This window comes from Ananas comosus, linkage group 13 (assembly GCF_001540865.1).
Source record: "Ananas comosus cultivar F153 linkage group 13, ASM154086v1, whole genome shotgun sequence".
Classification (NCBI taxonomy): Eukaryota; Viridiplantae; Streptophyta; class Magnoliopsida; order Poales; family Bromeliaceae; genus Ananas; species Ananas comosus.
Window position 1 is genome coordinate 4053791 of NC_033633.1, and position 21421 is coordinate 4075211.

The following is a 21421-nucleotide window of genomic DNA, read 5'->3' on the forward strand; positions in this document are numbered from 1 at the left end:
ATTTGAGTCATTTATCACTATTTTTTATGAGTTTTCTTTTCAATCGTTCATTTTGAGGCTACTCGTTCACTAGGCAAACGAAGTAAAAAAATTATGAAATTTGGTTTTCAGATAGTTCCAATAGCGTAGATCATGTTTAACAGAACCGATTGTCGAATCGGGCGTCCCATCATTGAAAACAACTTACAAGCACGGAGGTCTCCGTACTTTCGAAAGCATAGGAGCCTAGCTCTCTCTCTCTCTCTCTCTCTCTCTATATATATATATATATTATAGTTATATTATAAAATTATTCTATACTAATACTATTATAGGTTATGGCACTTTCTACTTTCGAGTTTTCGAACTGTGAGAAGAATGCTTAGATAAAGTGATTCCCCTAAGTGTGGTGTTTTGAATAATATAATTAACGAATAAAAATAATTAAAAAATAATTTAACGCTAAAAAATTTAATACTTACCAAAGCTATGATACAATCGATTAGTATATAGCGAACTCCTCTCTCTCTTATATATACTATATATATAATATATATATAATATATAATATATATAGGTCATAATATATATTAATATTATATATAAATATATATATACTATATAGTTATATCAAGTGGGGGGTATAGTAGAGTAGTAGAGTAGAGTGAGGGGAGAAAGACTGTCAATAAACCCCCTCTTTTTCACACTTTTCAATTTAGTACCCTAGTTTTAAATGTATCAAGTATTACCTTGTTTTCTCACTTTATAACTTAGTACACTGTGTTTAAGTGTATCAATTAGTACCTGTTTTGCACTTTATCACTTTAGTACCCTGTGGTTTCACACTTTATCACTTTAGTACCCTATAGTTTAAAAAACCACAGGGTACTAATTTGATACAAAATTAAAACCACAGGGTACTAAAGTGATAAAATGCAAAACCACAGGGTACTAACTTGATACACTTTAAACCACAGGTACTAAAGTGATAAAGTGAGAAACCACAATGTACTAACTTGATATATTTTAAACCACAGGGTACTAAAGTGAAAAAAATTGAGACCACAAGGGGGGTTTTTGAAGTTTTCCCATATATATATATATATATATATATATATATATATATATAAGTAAACCATTTTAGGATCAACAATGTTAATTTATTATCTCTTGTACTATACAGGGGGAACGGTTTAAAAATGTAGTATAGTTGAGGGGTCTGTTCGGACATTTTAACCGAAAAGAAAAAGCAACCACTCAGCGGACAAAAATTTGGTGCAATCCCCAAACATAATATTATGAGGATTTACGGATCGGCACCACGTGGCAGGCTGAGTTAATCTCAACCGCCCAACAAAAATAAAATTTTTAAATATTTTAATTCAGTAAAAATAATTTCTTTTGGACGGTTGAGATAGGTACAGGCTGCCGCGTGGCTCAGATCCGGATGATCCCCAAACTGTTATGTTTGGGGATTTCGTCCACCAAATTTTTGACCCCGCTCAGCAGACGCGCTTCTTCTTCTTCTCCTTCATCGCCCAACTAACCCCTCCGAACCAATACCAAGCGCTCACTTTACTCCAAAGCAAAAGAAACCCTCTCTCTCTCTCTATCTCTCTCTCTCTCCTTTAATTTTTCTCTTGGATCCCTTCGATTTCGATCGTGCTTGTTTCCCTCGAGCTCAGGTTTGGATTTATTTCCTCTTTTTTTCTGGTTTTAATTTGAATTGTTTTTCATGGTTACTAGTGTTATGATTTGGTTAGATTTGTAAGTATCTAAATTGGGATTAAATTCTAGTATGATTAGGATGGTTTAGATTAAGTGCTTATAAATTAGGATATAAAGTATAAGTTGTGATTGAGGTATGTTATAATGGTGCATTGTACAAGCAAGATTACGTAAGAAGAAAGGTAAAGTACGGTAAGGTGGATAGGGAGTTGATGTCGGCTCGAGAGATAGAAGAGGAGAGAGGGGTTAGAGAGATTCAGAAATAGGGCTCGGAATGAAGCTGCTCTATCGAGGAGTGAAATCAGAGAGTAGTTCTTCTTTCGGATAATGAATCATACCTATTTGTGCTTTCATTTGTTTGTGGTTTCTAAGCTTTTCCTGTCAAAAAAGGTTTACAGTTAAATCAAGAGCTGACACTTTGGTTAAGGAATCCAACAACTAGTACCAATGCTCGTACCGAGTTTCTAGCAATTGATATCTGAGTTGCCAACAATTGGAGCAAATTGAATCATGTTTCTTTGGGTTTTGATTTTGGTTGTGTTTGTTGGGTTAGTGATATCAAATTCACTTATTAGCCTAATTAGTTTTATTTTGGGTTTGGTTCAACAACTCATGTAATGGGCTAGTTAGCATTTGGTTTGGGCTTTAATTGATCCATTTGGTATGTTGGGCCAAGTGGTGTTAAGAGAGAACTCTTTGGGTTAGAGAGAGTGAGTTCTCATTTTTTGCTCTCTAGGTTTTTCCTTTTTTTGTAATAGAGAAGAGAGGTGTAGAGAGGGTTGGAGAAGGAGCTCTCTTATTTTTCTTGCTTGATTCAAAGACTTCCAAGGTAGATTGGAGGAATTCTAAGAGGTATTCCGAAGCGGGATTCGCGGAATCGGAAGGTGCTTCAAAGAAGGTGTAGCAAGAAGGGATTTCCATTGGAAGGTTGTAAGCCCATTGTGATAGAGTGGTAATCTCTAACCAAATCTTGTAATCTCCTCATTTGATAGTGGATTTGATCTCTCCGTGCCCGTGGATGTAGCCCGGTTTGGGTGAACCACGTAAATCTTGTGTTGTTGTTGTGGTTGTGCTTAGATTTTTCTCTTTCAACTTCATTTACTCCAATCTTTCATATCTTGGTTGTGAATAATTTAGATACATCACATTTGCTTACTAGTGTGATTAGTATCTTGATAGTGAGGGTTCCGTCATTAGCACACTACAGTGTTTTTACTGTTTATAGTTTGGTAGTCAGCTTGTTAGGTTGCTAATTGTCCTTTTTCGTACTAAATGGGCTTTTAAATGTCATCTTTTCATTTTGGCTCTTGTTATTGTTTTTTCTAGCAGAATTTGAAGTGCAAGTAGAAGATCTTTATAGCAGCATTTTTTTTTTCCTCCTTAGAGACAATGGTTATTGTGAAGCTTAAGATAAAATGGTTATGCATGTTATTCATAGTTATAGTGCCATGGGTGTGCAACTGTGTGCCCTTCTTCTGCGACCCAACCTCACATTCCTCTCCCTCCTCTTGCGTCCATGCCTTCATTTTCGGCCCCTACAAGGCTACAACTCACCGCTTCCTACATTTTGTCCTTGTGACTAAAAGGTATTCTTTCAATTGGTTAGTCATTGACTATCACTGTCGATTGCTATTGAACCTCGGCGGTGTCTTCTGTGTCCATGTTTGAGAAATAATGCCAAGCTCTGTAGGCTCGACATGATGCAAACTGCACCTCTCATTCCTGTCTTTACCCTTCCCCTTGCTGCTTACTCCTTTTCCATACCCCTCTTCCACAAGAATCCTCCCTTCTCCATTGCTTTCTTTGCCTTTTGGCCATCGGTTCCTTACTTTTACTCCTTATCCATTACCACTACCTTTCAACTCGCGCTTTTGCCTCTGCCATTTAAGTTCACTCTCTTTTGTTGCTCGACTGTTGTTTCTCTCGCTTATCCTTCTCCTTCGTTCATCCTATCTACTTTGTCATCCCCTTCATCTCCTCTTTTGCCAACAACACCTATGACATCTTTAGCTCTCCCTTTCTTTCCAGAGTTCGATTCTTTTCCCTCCCAACACACACTCTACTTTGTCCAAGTTGCCTTTCTCCTCCCTATTCTTTTCTTCGTCCCTACCTCACCCCTTTATTAATCAGTTGATGGTCTCCCTTCTTCTTCTTTGCTCCCTTCCTCCTCTTCCTTCACAACTACTTCCCTCATCTTGCCTACTTTAGAAGCATCTTTTTCATCCCATCGTTCCTTAGCCATGTCGCTTTCGCCGCAGTTTAGCATCTGCCTCTCACAAAAGTTTATGAGCTCCTTTACTAGCATTCTCGATCAAGTACTAGAACTCAAGAAGCAATATAACAAAGCCCTCTCCTATGCCTTATCTTGTTCGTTTGCCTGCAGCCATTCCTCAGCACCTCAACTTCCTACCAAGCATTCTACGAGCCATAACCCTTCATTTTCTATTATGAATCTGAGAGTTACTTTATACTAATTTGTTATGACAAAAGCGAAAATGATTTAGTTCGCCGGGAGTGAAATACCAACAGAGAATCGAGAAAGTGAGAAGAAAAATAAAGCATACAAATATTTAAGTGGTTCGGCTACTAGCCTATGTCCATGGGCGAAGACGGAGTGAAAACTTTAGTGTTGAACGGGGAGTACAAAAAAAATATGCCTCTCAAAAGACCCAAACCCAGAATATGCTTGACGCGCTTTATGTGGCACAGCCAATAATTACAAAGCCACTCATGCCCCGGGTTTTATCAGAACCCGTGCTTGCCAACAGATCCGTCTCGTTTACGGGAAGCCTTGTGCCCACGAAGCGCTAGTATTTGCTCAAAGTATAATAAAACCAAGGTTTTAAGTACCCGTCGGCACGGGCTGTATCCACCGTGCCGTACCGTGCCAACAAGGTACCGGCACGATACAAATCCCGTGTCGATAGCACAGCTTAAAACCCTCTATTCTTTAAATTAATAAGTAATTTTCTCAATAAAGTTCAAAAGATGTGATAAAAAGACATAATAAATAGTTAGAATATTTTGTTGCTAAAGAAAATAAATATTTCATGCTATTATGTGTCGGCACACAAGAATTTTTTTTACCAGCACGCATCGGCATGGCTCGACACGTACCGTACCGTACCGTGCCGGCAAGTTTCCAGCACGACCCCGTGCCATGACACTTAAATTCTTGAATAAAACCATACAAAAGAGCAAAACAGAGCTGAAATATAAAACTAGTTAAAGACTAAACTGTACAAAAATATCATCCAAATACAAGATCCATCTCCCAGATATAAAAATAAATACGACCAGCTGGCAAAAGCCAAACCCAAAATATACAGCAGTCTAACAAAAATAATATCCGGGTCCACAGCTAGCCCACAAAATAAGAAGGAGAACTATCTAGCTAGCAATCCTTTTACCTCGGTCAACAGTCGTCGCTGTCGCTGCAGAGGTTTCTGCAAAAAAGGGTCAATAGAGGGTTTGAGTGTTGGCTTAAATAGACAGCTAGCATTCCGCTCTGTGGTGGGAGGCCAGGTTGGGCCGAGTCACATTCGAAATGGCATGAGGCTTTTAGGTTAAAAGTTAGAACTCTGTTCAATGCTAAACGGACCCTTAGTCGTTAGAAGCTGAAAGACTTTTCGACTTCCTCTTTTTGATTAGGTCATTTGTAGGCAGGATTTTGGTTGTGTTTTATTAATTTCATATTGGGTGCTGAGTCTTGTAACTTTTGCCTGCTTGGATTTTTTTTTACTACCTTAATACAAATGGGGTTTACCCATTTCTTCAAAAAAAAAAAGAAAAAAAAGGTTTAGCCTGCCTGTTTGATAGTATTGCCTTTTTTTCATAAATAGATGTGCCAACTAATAGACTTTCCTTCTCTCGTAATTATTGGTTTATTTGTAACACAACTGGTTCCAAAATGCATCTTCTTGAAACAAAATAAAGAGGCAGAGAAAGTTAGCACTACTTTTTTGCTGCAAAAAACATACTTGATAGATGTTCAATCTGCAAGCACTCCTCCATCCACCTTCAATCTCCATCGCATAGTATTTATATTAATAAAAAGCAAAAACAGAAGCAAGCAATAGTATTGATAAAAGAGCCTGATTAAATGATTGAATCCTGCATCTTGTTTTTATCTAATAATATTCACAATCATTACTTGAATCATTGAAGCTTGCATCTTGTTCTCATCTAATATATTTCAAAGACGTAACCTTTGGTTGTATAATTGTTTTAGGAATATAATTGCGTTTTTGGTCCTATATTATGAATGTATTAAATTTTTCTCTCCAAAGCATGAATATAGCATCAAGTAATGATGTTACAATTATGCTAGCTCTAAAATTTTACCAAGTGTTTATGGTTGTCTATTTACTACCTGTATTCTTCTCTCTTAGACTCTCTTTTGAGGCAATAGTACCAAAATGTCGAGTTTGGAGGAGCCACTAGGTATTGAAAGCCTGCCAAAGTTGAGCATTGGTCGGCTTCAAAGATGTGCATCTGCTGGCTACAGGCCCAAGATAGATGAAGCAGAGGTGGATAAATGCTTGATCGAAAGCAGAGATTGCAGCTCTTCTAGCAATTGCAAGTGAGTTTCTTTACTTTCCTGCTTAAATTTTGCTTTAACAAGATTATGAAAATCCACTATTTTCCTTTTTCATCAGTCTTCCTGTTTCTTCTTATCTTTTCCTGAACAAGACAATCAAATATTCTGCCATTCAAATATATAATATAAAAAGCTTAAGGGGAAATCAGCTCAGTAGTACATCATACTATTTTGTTTCTACTCAAAGTTTTAGGCCGACTATAAATGACAAGAGCTTTAATCTTTTTTTCATTCTCTTCTTTCCTTCACTCTTGAGGAAGAATGAGTTAAGTCTATTCGGATTGGTTGTCCCCTGCTAGATATTTTATCGAAGTGTTATACAAATCCCAAATCTTAAGATCAACTACTACATCACAGAACATGTTTTTTTAATGAACACATTTGTGTATTTTCTTTCTACTCTGATGGCACATCTTATGCTTTTGAGATGTCATCTGGTCTTCTAGTGTGATATATTTTCTAAGTGCATTTTCTATAACATCTGCAGGGAGGAATATGCATGGGGAAGACACCGAAGGGATGGATTTCACATGGATTCCTTGAAGTTTAAGAGTTCATGCATTTGTAGGAGTCAGATGGCCTTTTTTTCTGATTCAGGACATCTCCAAGATCACAAGTCTTCCTCATCTTGCGATGAAGTTGGTCTGAGAGACCTCACTTACAAGGTGATTAAAGTCCCAAAGTCATTCTTATTGTGTCATTTGAAGATCTAAGTACCTTCTTATATCTAACTAGAAAGGTGATTTAAAATGCTTTCTTTTGGACTTTGTGATTGAACTAACTCTTGTTTACACTAGTTGAGAGTGTAGTCATCCTATAAAAACGCAGGTTTATGTTTTAACCTTTCAATATGTTGTATTTTTATGGGACTGATGCTATGTATTTTCACATGAAACTCATATTTTATTTATAAGCATTTAAAGAAGTGATGATTCTGTATTTCTTCTATAGAATTGCTCTTTGCATTGCAGCTAGGCTCCATCTTGATCATGCATAGTAATAATGTTTGTTTGTCCACAAGTTTTTGCTTACTATATTTATTCTATCAAGTCAATTAACTCAAGTTTTTCACCTTTTTATAAGGACTCTTTTATGTTTCTTTTCCCTAAAAGTTAGTGGTGTTCATTAGTTTTTGCTTTTGTTTTACAGAAACCTAACCTTTCATTTAAGGTGTCATACCAATATTCTCAGCATCTACTAAGCTGAATTTTCCCCATTGTGATTTTAAGAAAGATTAGTGAATGAAGCAATCCAGAAAAACAGCACATTGCCTTTCTTAAGAGGGCATTGATTAGTGGAACAAAACTTGAGTCTCAACCATGTGGTTGCATTTTTTGAGTCTTGATATCCATTTCATGGAAAAAAAAAGAAACTAGCTTAATGCCACAAATTTGGATAGAGAAAAGTGAAGGATTGACCTTTTTATTTTTTATTTAGAGAGAAATTGAATTCTGTAGCCCTCATTATTCAAAAGCATAGTGAAGTTCAAAAATTAATTTCTATTCGCATTCCATACCAAGCATCTATCATCTTTTGATGCCTCAATCATATATAATGGCTGTAAGCGTTGTTGTTTTTTCTTCAAACTTCACAGCCCAGTTACGCATCAATATTAAAATCAATATACCACGACAACAAAGAAAGATGGCAGTGCAAACTTTAGATTGCAGTTGCAGTTACGACTCTATAGATCCTTCCAAAGCAACTCTCCTAAATTATTGTGACTGCTATTGCTTTTATGTTCCTGTTGGGATTAGTGTTAAAAAACTTGGCAAGTCAACCTGAAACTCAGCCTGGTTAGCTTAACTCAGTTGGGTTTACTCTCGATTCAGTTGTACAACTCGGCTGCATCAGGCTTGAAAGAAGACTCAGAAAAATTTGATTGAGTTGATTGAGTCACTCGAAACTCAGATTGAGTAAAAGTGACTCATTTGGCGGCAAAATCTCCCCTGTTTTTGGGCAAACTGTACCTCATATGACCATGTGAACCCGTAAAAGGAGTAAATTATAGTAATGAAAGGGTATATATATTATATGTAAGAAGAAATAGGAGAAGAGACCTTGCTATCCCCTCGCCCTGGCAAAATAGAGTTTATTTATATACAAACAAGTTTGTATGTTTATAACTCAACGAGTATTTAGCTGACTGGCTAGAAAGCACAAAGTTTGCTTCGAGTGCAGTCAAAATTTCAAGTTTCTGAACACTGGTTGGGATGTCTTCAATTTTATGTAGACTACTAAGAATGATATTCAAATTAATGGGATCTTTTAGTTTAATTTGTAATTTCAAACAAACTTTCTATTTATCTTATTATCAGATACTTTAAAGATATTGATTTAGTTAGCCTATTTTAAATTTTGGTCGCCCTTTGTGCAATTTTTTGTTTTCTTGACCACAATAACACATTAAGCATTTCGGAAAATGATGAACATCATAATTTGGTTCCAGTATTGTTCCCTGTGAGGGAGATATTATATACGAGTCTATAAAATATTCTTATGCTTTCCAATATGTTGAAGTCATGCATTGTTAAAACCCCTCCTATCTCTAATCTGAGTGTCATGATTGATTATCATTTCTCCTATTCTACAGAAGGTCTCATGATAAATTCAATTTGGCTTGCAGTTTTTTAGAGGTCTACCTAAGTTTGTGAAGATAGTGGAAGTTGGACCACGAGATGGTCTGCAAAATGAAAGTAATACTGTACCTACATCTATAAAGATTGAGTTTATACAGAAGTTGGTCTCCTGTGGATTTTCAGTTGTTGAAGCAACAAGTTTTGTTTCCCCAAAGTGGGTACCACAGGTAATTTACAGTCCTTGTCCTCATTAGAATAATTTTTTAATTCTGTCCTTTTCCCTTTTTTTTTTCTCCCTTTTGCAAATAAACATTCATTTTAATTGTGTGGCCATAGGGACTAAGCATAGGGATGGTATATGATACAGTATTATGTACAAGAAAATCGTGCAAAGTGCTGTGCCTTTTATTGCTTTTTATGTTATAGAGTAGAACAATTGGATAAAGTATACACCGTAACTACTAAGAAAATACAAATTGAATTTCATCCTTTTTTCTTTTTGGGTTCTGTTGAACTAATTTTTTATCGACTGATATTCATAAGCGCATCTTCAAAGGGGGTTAAAGTTGGCTATGAATGTCCCGTGTTATCCTCACCAGGAATATTCTAAAGTGTTTGAGGGAAAAAAAAAATCTCTTGAACTTGGTGGATCTTAAATGTTAATCTTTTTTTAATTTATTTTTCTATTTTAATCTTGGATTGCAGCTAGCAGATGCAAAGGATGTCATGGAAGGGATACGAAATATAGAGGGTGTGAGACTTCCTGTGTTAACTCCTAACATGAAGGTAGGTCTTACATTTGGCATCTAAAATTAAACTAGATTACCTTTCAACTGTTCTAAGGGGAAATTTGATGCGTGGTGATTTACTTATCAGGGATTTGAGGCAGCAGTTGCAGCCGGTGCAAAAGAAGTTGCCATTTTTGCGTCAGCTTCTGAAGCCTTTTCAAGGTCAAACATCAATTGCAGCATTGAAGATAGCCTTGCACGTTATCATGATGTTACGCAAGCTGCAAAAAAGCATTCAATGCGCATTCGTGGGTACGTTGTTCTTTGGAACTTTTCGTATCTCAGGGACAAATACAGAAAAAAAAAGCCCTCTTCCTATGATGATCGGTTAATGACCGCTTAGTGATGTGACACCCAGCCAATAGAGAAAGTGGAATCATTGTCATAGCTTTTTCTTCTGTAAAAGAACTTATAGCTTTTTCTTCTGTAAAAGAACTTACCTTTTTAACATTTCTTCCAGAAGAAAGTTTAAAATTTGCCTTTTCTGATACTTACATAAAAAATTTACATTAATTTGCTTTTTCTGATACTTACATATAAATTACATTAGTTTCATTTTCTCTGATTTGTTTGGCCAACATGAACACCGGGGCACGTGACATAATTTTAGAATTTACACGATTTTTTACCAAAGAGGGTACAGTAGAAGTATGGACTGATTTGATCGTTCTGAAGCACTTATGAACTACAGCACCAGATGACTGTTCAAAGAAACTTCAATGCTTGTTTTCCAGAAATTTAGGCATTACCTTTTAAACAATCTGTTCCAAGTGTCAGAATGCATCAATATTATTTCTCATATAGGGAAACTTCATCAGAAATCATGTGTCGTTTTTCCAAAATAGCTCGAGGCAAGATAGATTCTGGTTTCTGCTCCAGGATCCAGTTTGGTCCACGTTCATTCATTTGACTGATTGAATGTGCTTCTAGCTGCCAACAAAACATCCAAGCTTTGGGCATGGTCTGTCGATTTTGTCTTTGAAGATGGTCTTTTTACACCTTACCTTTCTTCCATGCTTTCGATGATTGTAAGCAATCGTAATTATTGACCTATCAACAGAACAATTGAAGCAGAAAAAACAGACAGTATTGGTATGGTAGAAATCCTGCAGCTTTTTTGTCTGAAAGGACCGAAACTCTTTGTGATGAGCAGCTCTTAAATTCTGTCATTAACCTAAAAGAATAATCATAAAGTCATATAAGCTGTTAGTATGTTATGTGCAAGTTTGTTTAGCTGCTGTTCTGTCGACTGTTGCTTATATATGAATCCCTTTCTACTTATTCAGAAGACACATGCCCTATTATTGCCACAAGCTGCCGACATCTTTCACCTAATAGTTTGATACTGTTATGTACCATACACCTAGTATGATTAATTGGAATTACTGGCTTCGGTATGATTGTTAAATCTAGCAATATTGGCTTATCTAAATGGATATGTTTTCAACTTTATAGGTATGTTTCATGTGTGGTGGGCTGTCCTGTAGAAGGATCGGTGTCTCCATCAAAGGTGGCATATGTTGCAAGAGAGCTTTACAACATGGGTTGTTATGAGATTTCACTTGCTGATACAATCGGAGTTGGCACCCCAGGTAAGGATTACCCTAAATTTTTTGCGTGTAATTATTTGCTCGCAAAATTATTTGTATGTGGCAACTATACCCATGGCAGAGTGCTTTTGAGTTGAAATATTTCTGTTAATTGAAATTCTGTTCCCAGATGTAAAATTTGTGTACATGCAAGAAATAATAAATCCAAATTCAAATATCTGTACACCTACAATGGACTCGGAGCACGTGAAAATAATCTTTGCTAGTAACTTGGAATTTTAGAAAATTGTATTAGGAGCACGTTAAATAATCTTTGCTAGTAACTTGGGTATTTCCGAGATTTGTATTAGAGAAGACAAATATAGCCTCGGATCCCAACTTATCCTCCACTACAGTTGCCGTATGGGCAATGCTTTTTGTAATGACTTAGCCTACTAGCATTTAGTAACTTTTCGGCCTAAACCACTGGCCAAAAATACTTAAGCCCTGGTTGTTAAAAATAGATTCCTTTGTCCCCATATTCCCATAGACAACAATAGCTTTCCCATCCAATATGGGATTATCAGGCGTCACAGTCACCAATGTATCTCTTATCATTTCGTTTGGGCCATGTCAATCTCTTCCTCTCGGGCCATCTATTGCTTGATTGTAGTGTTAAACCACTTCCTGTCATTGCATGGGCAGTAATAGTAGGGAGTGGCTCAATAAGATGGCCGATCACAATTTTAGAGAAACAAGCAGTAGGAAAACACAAACCTGATGATCATTCTCAACCCAGAAAAAGCAAAAGCAGAACGTAGGCGTTTTACTTACCAACCACATATTTCACTTACCATTATAATTCTCTGTTGTTTCTTGTTCTTGGATATTGCATTTTCTTATTTCCTTGATTCTTTCTGTCACTGCAGGGACTGTGATTCCAATGCTTGAAGCTGTCATGTCGGTCGTCCCTGCGGACAAGCTCGCCGTTCATTTTCATGACACCTACGGCCAGTCTCTCCCAAATATCCTTGTCTCTCTTCAAGTAAGTCAGCAACTTCCTCGATTCTTCTTTCTTTTCCCTTTTATTTCATGATGAAGAAAAATTGGGTACAATTAAACTAGCTCTACTTATAATTTCTAAACGAAATCATCTTTAAACTACAGATGGGCATTAGCACAGTAGACTCGTCGGTTGCCGGCCTTGGGGGATGCCCCTACGCAAAGGGCGCCTCAGGAAACGTGGCCACCGAGGACGTCGTGTACTTCCTCCACGGGCTCGGGATAAAGACCAGCGTCGACCTCAACAAGCTCTTGGCTGCTGGTGATTTCATCTGCAAGCATCTGGGCCGTCGGTCTGGATCGAAGACTGCCGTCGCTCTGGGCAAAGTGACTGCCGACGCCTCTAAGATTTGAACGGAGCTGAAGATACATAAAGACTTTGCTGATTGAATCTGTGTTACAAATCATAATAAGTTAAATGGCTTTGTTGTACGTTGTTAATGGAGGAAATTGCCAGCCATTCCTCTGTCGAATGCTCTGTGTGTACGATAAATATAAGGGGTCACCTTTAGAAACCTTAGTGGCAAAATTATGTATACGACATCAATTCAAATGTGAAACTATTCTTTCAAATATCAGGAGCCACTCAATCTGATAAATCTGAGTATTTAGCTTGAATTAGTGGGTGGGAATTAAGTACCTGATAATAAAATTAGCAACTCAAAACTTTGGACCCTTATGATTCTAACTATTTATGTTGGTTATTGCTGCAGGTTTTAAGTTGCAATTGAAAAGCAAAGCAAGTGATCTGAGCACCATATAATCCTAAGGCTCTGTTTTATGAACTTGAGTCGAGCCTGATAACAAGGCCTAGGTACGGTGACTACCGGCTTTGTGTAATAATGTGGTAGATTCAAGACTTTGGCTTGAATTAAGTAAGAGAAAATTAATAATTTTAGGGTCCTAGTAATAATGTTAGGATTTTAGAGACTATTTTTATTTCTTATATTCAACAAGCTTTGATACTTTCCGAGGGGACCCAAATATCTATATATATATTATTATTATTATTATTATTTCTATTATGGAAGCATAGATTCTAAAAGCACCAAAACTTGACATATGGCACAGTTTCATTTAATGTTAAGAAGAATAATAATTACTAGTATAGTTACCCGCGCGATGCGGCGGGCAGGTATTATCGAAATATTAGATTTTTAATTCAATCTAACTCATTTTAAATAGAAACTATCAAATAATTACAAAAAATACTGTAAAATAGGTTAAAATTAGATTTAAAAAATAGAAAATAAGAAGAGAGAAAAAAATAAAAAATAGAGAAACTCTCACTTAATGTTGGTCTCTAAGATGGCGAGGCTTGCCACTGCTTTCACTGCCGCCTCGATCTCCACTGTCATTGCCCGTGCTTTCTTCCGCAGTCGTCTTGGTCTCCACTGCTATGACATTTACTGCCTTTGCCACCGTTATGACCTGAAACATCTCCCACACCTCATGCTAAATGAGAAGAGGATAACATATCAAAATTAGGAATTTAAAAAAAAAAATAATAAATGAATTTCACACCTCTTGCTAAATGAAGAAGGTTGTAATTTATTATAAGAAACAAAATAGGCTTTCATTGTCATGACATGCATAAGAGAGAATAGAGCTTTTGTATAAGTTTTTATGATTTACGATAATATTAGGGTTAAAATGGGTGGACACATTAATTAGACGTTATATGCGGATGGAAGGCAAAGGGTTAGGCCTTTTGGATGGGTTTATAAGTTTACGGTTTAGATAGGATTAAATTGGGTGGACGCATTAATTAGACGTTATATGTGGAGAAGGCAAAGGGTTGGTTTAATAATGTAAAAGTCCAAGAGTAAAGAAAATACAAAGCATTTTTTGGGGGGATTAATGTCACTATTACTTAGTGGTTTAATGAATCTACATTGATTAGCAATAAAATCAATACCAGGTGCGTTATTTTGTTAATTTGATATTTAGATAGAGGGAGTGGTTTTATTTATTTATTTATTTATTTATGAGGATGAAGGAATGAAGGGTGGCTTGCCACGTGGCAAGAAATATTGTGCTTTCATTTAGGTTTATAGATATCATAATCATAACAAGTATATTAATTGGAGTTCAGCTTGTATACTTTCTTTAGCACGAGCCTTCCTTTGCTAACAATTTGTTTGGATGATAGGAGATACAAATCGACGATCGGCTCTGTTAGACATGATCTATACTATTCGAAATATTTAGAACCAAATTTTATTTTTTCTTAACATCATTTGACTATAGAATGAATGGTATTGAAATGAACGGCTGATAGTAAAAATCTCATAAAAAATAATAATAAAAGGCTTAAATTTTAGATCAGAGATGTCCATCTTATTTAAAATAGTCAAAAAAATTTTCAAACAAACTTTTATTGGATTTGGATTGTTCTACACAGTTAAACTTACAAATACATCACATCGGCTTTTAAAATTATAAATTTTGAGACCTTTTGAATACTACTCAAACAACGCAATCTAGTATCAATAAGTTTAACTTCTATTTTTTGTGGTGCAACTTAGTCTCAAAAAATTTTAGATGGTGCAACTTAGTCTCAGAGAATGTAACTTAGTCTCCAATAATATAATTTTGTCTCAAACAGTACAACTTCTTCTTTTTTCTCTACTTCTTGGCCTTTGTTGCAGTAGCCATGGCACATGATGGCCTTCTCTTTATATTCTTTCTCCTTTCTTTTCTTCCATTCTTTCCATCATTTTACACTATAACGCCCCTCCTTCACCCCCTTGCTGCAGCAACTACCCCTGCCCCGACGAGTTGTCCTTCCCTATCGTCTTCAAATCCTGGGGCACCCTCGCTGCTGTTGCCGTTCGCAACCATCCTTTCTGCCATAGGTTCACTTTCGCAATCTGTGCCATATCCAAGTGAGGTAGGAAAGAGAATTGCAGTGTCGACGTGGGATAGTGGAGGAGGAGAAGAAAGGAGAAGTACTAGGAGGAAAAAGAGACGATGAAACGGCGAGGGAGACGAACTGGAGGAGAAAAATCCACGAGAGAGAGAGAGAGAGAGAGAGAAATAAGAGTATTTTGCTCAGTTTACTTAAAATTCAGAATAAATCTATAAAATTAAAAAAAAAAAAGGCCCATTTGTTTTTTTTAAAAGAAGCAAAACTGATGGATTTTTTTTTGCAAATAGGCCTTTTAGTTTTGGCAACAATAATTTTCTAAAATTTGTGATGGCTAATAGATCAGAAAAAAGATTCTGATGGAAAAGGAGTGTAGTATTATCTCCAACTTTTTTATTTTTTGGTTAATTTGATGATCAAGAATCTCTCTTATTTTATGAAACTGTGCTAACTACATTCTTATTTGTTTCACCTTTATAACTGCATTGTTATTTGTTTCAATTTTTAGGGTGTTCAAAGAAATGAAATTAATATTATATGTTCGCCAAGCATTTTAGATTAATGCAAATATTTTTTCCCACGAATCTAAACAAGCATCATTGGTACATTGGTGTTTTAAATAAGTTACTAAATGAGTTTTAAATATTGAACTCCTTAATGCTCTTCTCAGAGGACTACATAGAAGCTACCAGAGGTCTGATAACAAGTTTAAATATATAGTTATTCTACATGTTCATGACTTACAGGGTTATATACAACATCACATGTGCATTATCTTATTCTCTAGTTCAAGAGTGGCCTAGAGTTTATATGTCACTATATTTCACTCCTTAAATTCCAACCTAAGTTAAATGCCATTTATTTTACTTATACAACAAGGTTCACATTGCACTTACATGCGCATGTCAATATGTTCATTTTAACATAACAACGGATGAAAACCTATTTCTAGGTCAAATGCACATAAGCTATCTTGACCCACTAACTCCTAGCATGCAATTGAAATCATATTTAATTCATTTGTCAACCATAATGCATATTAATAATCCAAGACACTACAACAAAAACGGTCTATAGCGACACTTTTAAATATAGGTACATGTCAAAAAAGTGCTGCTAGCTAAAATTACCGACACTTTTAAAAAGTGTTGCTATATGTGGGGTCGCTAGGTATATAGTGACAGTTAAAGAGTGTCGCTATAACCTAAAAGAGTGTTGCTAATTTACCAACACTTATTTAAGTATTTAGCAACCGTCGAAACTCTATCTCGTTGGCTGCGGTGGTGGAGAAGGACGACAGAAAAGGCTCTTCGTCTAGAATTTCAGTGGATTGAGTAAAGAGAGAAGAAAAGATGGTAATTGATTTTTCTTTTTTTTTCTTTTCTATTTGTAATCGGGCCAAATTGACTGGGTGTGGTGGGTTGAGTAGAGTAATCTTTTATTTTTGGTTGGATTGGGCTTTATATTTAGGCATTAGTAGATATTTTTTTAAGTTTTAGTATAAATGAGATACTTACTCAAAAGCGTCCCAAACATGTGTTCCTATAACCGAATTCTGTTGTAGTGAGAAAATTATAGGCAAAGGGGAGATCAAATCTTTTTCGGTGATATTCTCCACTTTCTCTTAGATCTTCACAATAGAGGCTCCTTGATCTCTCAAGGTCTTCAAGAAAATTCGTAAATAGAGTTCTAACAAAGTTAGAACCTCAAAAATCCCATATTTGGAAAAACCCTAAAACAAATCCATAAAATACCAACTCACCTCTCCTCTTGTAGTAAGGAAAACATGGAGGAGATGGCTTCTTCCCCCTCCTAGGTCTTCCTCTTGAAGCTTTTGATCTTCCCCAACCCTCCCAAGAGATGGATCACCAAGTTCATCAATGGAGGAAACCTAGGATTTTCTCTTTTTAGAGAGAAAAAGAAGAGAAAGGGAGTAAAAAAGAGGAAGGGTTAGGGCTTTGGCTATGGTTTTGGTATTTAGAGAGATGCTACAATTGCGCACCTAAATCCTCCAATCAATTCTAGTTACAACTAGCCAAAATTTGATGTTCGCGGAACTGAGTAACAGTACATAGGTTCCAGTACCAATACGCAACTCAATTGTTCCAATACTCTACACCAGTTCTGCAGAACTCGAGTGCTATTTTTCACAGTTTCTATTGTATATCGGTACCTGTCCAAATCAGTACAGGTATTCGGGTTAGTTCTGCAAAACCCAAACACTTTCCCAGCCTCTACGCAATTGAGTATCGGTGTGCTTGTCCAGTTCCAGTACTCCATGTAAATCTATAGTTTTGCATATTTGACTCTTTGAAGTTTGTTTTCGCACCATTTTCATGTCGAAAATAACACACCTTTCAAGATGAGCACCCTTCCAAAAGTAAATTTAACTCGACCTCACTACTCCTAAAACTTTAAAAATATGTGAATCATTAAGCATGATACTTCTTGGTTATTCATAAAGAGTATATGTTTTAAACTAAGCATCATCATGACAGATATGCCTATTGACACCAAAGTCTGCCCACCATCTTTCAGTATTCTCTACCAAGTATATGTCTGTTATTATCGCCACAAGTGGCTCCTCAGTAGCGTTAGTTTGAGGTAAAGCTTTACTTTTTCGAAGTTTACAATATGAGTAATATGACCATTTTTTGCCATAGATATAGCAAACTACAAAACTTTTCTCGTGAGAAGGAGGTTCTTGGTTGCTATTTAAATTTTTTTCTGTTGCCATATGGTGTGTCCACATTGGCGGGTTATGATTTGACCCGATCCACATAAGTTGTGGATCATGATTCATCCTAATAAGTTTATGATAAGTATAAATTATATGTTTCTTATCAGTTAAGAAACATATCTTATAATGGATATTTATTATATGTTAATAAATATCCCAATCCTTATCCTAATCTATAGGAGATTCAGGATATTTAGGGGTTCCGTTATTTTATATATACGCCCCCGTTTTCTCCCGTAGAAGAGACGATTGAATACGATCTAATTCGAGAATCCACAAAATCTTCCTTCTTCTCTCTCCTCTTCCTCTCTGGGATTTCCACCTACGTTCCCGGGGTTTTAGGGTGTGGACATAGGAGAGGACTCTGGTAGCCCTCTCCGATTGGCATCCGTGACGTAAGGCGATCCGTTCCGTGACGTAAGGCGTACGCGTGGAAGAAGACGAGAAACGTGGGAGATCCAGAAGCATCGAGACAAGGACGATCCAAGAAGGCTTGTAAAACAAGCAACCCGATCTGATTCCGGTTCCCGGATACATTGGCTATCCGGTTTGTAAGTTTCCGCTGCTTATTATTTCCAACATTTTCTAAATTTTGGTCTATCGCTATTCTTCTCAATTTTCTTCTCAGGTTTCAAGTATATATTTCTAGAAGGATTGTTATTATCTAAAGAATTACATGATACTAAATTTACCTTAGTGGCACTAATATCATTCTCTTTTACTTCAAATGCATCTTGGCCTCTTGCCTCTTCCTCCATGCAAATGCGTGCAATTAACTCTCGAGAGACATCACATCTTCTTTTGTTTGTATCGAAGCATCTTTTGGAATTCTCTCCATCGATGGTGATAGTTTGTCAATGATCTCTAGTACGATGAAGTTATCTCCAAACTTGATTCTTTCGAATTGAACTTCATAGGCGATCATCTGAAAATTTTGAACTTGCTTTACTACGGACTTTCCTTCGACCTTTTGGCAACAAAAGAAATGGTTGGAGGCATACTTTTTTGCACCAACTTGTTCCGTATCATATTTCAACTGAAATGCCTTCCAAATCTTCTTTATAGAAAAATATTTTCATAATAATCATAAAATTGATCTGAAAGGCTGTTAAGAAGATAATACTAACAATTGTGCTCATCCTTCTGAAATTTCTGTCTTATCATAGTATTCGAGAAGTTCATCCTCCATCATGTTGTCAGTGTTAGTCTTCATTGGATTTTTCTCCGTAAGGATGTATGCAACTTTGAGTAGGTTGAGGTAGAATAATACTTTTCCTTTTCATCTCTTGAAGTGGGTTGGTTTGAAGCAGAAGGGCTTATTGAAATCTCCAACATTATCATTATACTTTTCATGTACGTGGCCCTTATTTTTGAATCTCCTTAAAATTATTGTTGTAAATATACAAAAATTGAGGTTAGGCTACAAAAGAATAAAATGTGTCAACTAGTCAATCAAGTTGAGGCATGAAAATCTCACTTTCTTTAAGAAGATTCAAGTTCTTTACGGTTGACAAAACTCTTAAACTGATATAGCAGAATAATGGCTTGTCCCCTCCAGGATACAACAGCGCGACCCGGTCGTATGACTTCCCCAACTCTACACAAATAGATAAGCTCAAAGCTCTGCCAAAAAGAATACCTTTCTTTGGCCTCTCTCTCTCAAATATAAAAAAATATATAGAGATAGAAGAAATAACATGTAAATTGTGTGGTTTCTTGTGAAGAATGAACAAACTCACTATCTATAGGCTTCACAAGCCTATAGGTTACAACACATTAAAACCATAGATTACATCATATTTAGTTTCAAATTCAAACAATAGGAGTTACAGGAATATAGAGATAAGTTTAGTGGTGAATGTATATACATTAGATCTCTTTTAATTGCAAGTTTGAAAGTCACAAATTGAAGTGTATAGGTTATAGGAATTTCACCATGAATGCAAGAGTAAAGAAGTTGTAACTTCATGTAATGGGATATAAAGAAAATTTTATTTTACATTTTAAAATGTAACAACAACCCCCAATCATTTCCCACTCTTAACGTCTTGGATTTCCAAGAGCTGTAAGTGTTCTACAAGGCCTAGTATTTTCTTGTGTATGATTTCAAAGTATCAATTGCTAGGTCTCTGTGGCAAGTGATCTATAAAAAAACATTTTTTGATCCAAAAAAAAAAGAAGAAAACAAAATAGAACAAAATAAAAATCATCCAAATTATCTGGGCTAAAGGTGGTGCAGGTCATGACATGAATCGGCCTGAATAACTTAATCAGGTCTGTGAACTGTTGCTGGAGCTTATTTCCTGCTGTGTAAATAAAAGTCAAAAAACTTTGTTGGAAGATCAGTAGCTCTGTACCTGGGGATGAAATCGGACTTTGTGTTATGATCTACTGATGGTGATTATGATCCGACAATCTAGTGCCTTTCCAATGCAGATCAAGATGATAGAGCTCATGGTAAAGGTTGGTGATAGAATTTGTTATCTTTATATATATTACAGATATTGCTGTTAACGTGGGAGATATTGAAAATTATTAAAAGATCTAAATTGGTATGTAAAAACAATAATAAAACTAGATATATAACAATGTCTAGAATCATAAACAAAATAAAATAAATCATAAAGCAGTATGGAGAAGAAATTCTTGATTAATTAGCAAAAGCCAGAAGTCCGGTAACCTGATTTATATTAGATTTTATTGGATTTTTTTTATTTAAAACTTGTTAATGCCTCTTGGGAAGCCCAATAATTATTAATGGGTTTGCTTGGGTGCGCAATTAAAGTTTTTATATGTGAGGTTTAGTCTCACATTAGAAATTAAAAGGATGTTGATAGTGTATATATATTCCTTTATTCTCAAGCTAGTTGTTTGGGAGAAAATGAGAATTATGCTATCGTTTAAACACACGGCACAAGCACTACCCGAGCCGGGCCGGGCGGGCGGCGGCGCACATGGTCCATACACCCGGTTTATTTTTTTATTTTTCGTTTTTATCTTTATCCTAATCCTTATCCGTATAATCTTAGGCTTAGCTTGTTCTACACGAATTTGACGCATTAAAGCAAGATTCTCTCGCCTTGGTTATATATATTGGAGGAGATTGCGTGAGTTCGAAAAGAACCCGAGCATACCTAAATCCTACCTCACCTTTTTCTACTTTCTCGCCATTGGTTTTTTGCACCGATTTTCGCTGAGCTTTCTTTGCTGGGGATCTAAAGCTTGTTGCGTTCGTCTTACGTCACCTTGAAAGCATGCCGACGGGGTAGAACGTGGTCGTTATATCGCTGGAAGTAATTGCCAGAAAGCCTCACACGTGGAGGAGCAATTTCGCTTCTAGGACAGTGCCCTGCATGCCTCGATTCACATGCCTTATCTAAACCTTTTCTTTACAGTATTTGTTATTTATTTTCTTTCTCAAAATTTTTCTAAATCTGAAATTTAACTTTTGAATTATTTTTAAAGAATATTATAATAAAAGATCAAAAAGATTTTTCAATAATTTTTTCTTCTATTTTAGACACTCTCTCATATGGTATGGAACACA

The 21421-nt window shown here is 36.1% G+C and overlaps 1 protein-coding gene across 2 annotated transcripts; it reads left to right on the forward strand.

Moving 5' to 3' along the window:
* On the forward strand, positions 1490-12944 carry LOC109719557 (hydroxymethylglutaryl-CoA lyase, mitochondrial-like). 2 transcript variants are annotated; one of them, XM_020246317.1, is made up of 9 exons: positions 1490-1664; positions 6099-6289; positions 6795-6972; positions 8934-9113; positions 9592-9672; positions 9763-9926; positions 11130-11266; positions 12133-12248; positions 12371-12944. In XM_020246317.1, exons 2-9 carry the CDS (start codon positions 6126-6128, stop codon positions 12617-12619), a joined length of 1269 nt encoding a protein of 422 aa, XP_020101906.1. In that variant the 5' UTR covers positions 1490-1664; positions 6099-6125; the 3' UTR covers positions 12620-12944. The 2 variants fall into 2 exon arrangements, with proteins under 2 accessions (XP_020101906.1, XP_020101905.1); XM_020246316.1 differs by lacking the exon at positions 1490-1664 and adding an exon at positions 1742-2659 and having other exon boundaries at positions 12371-12619.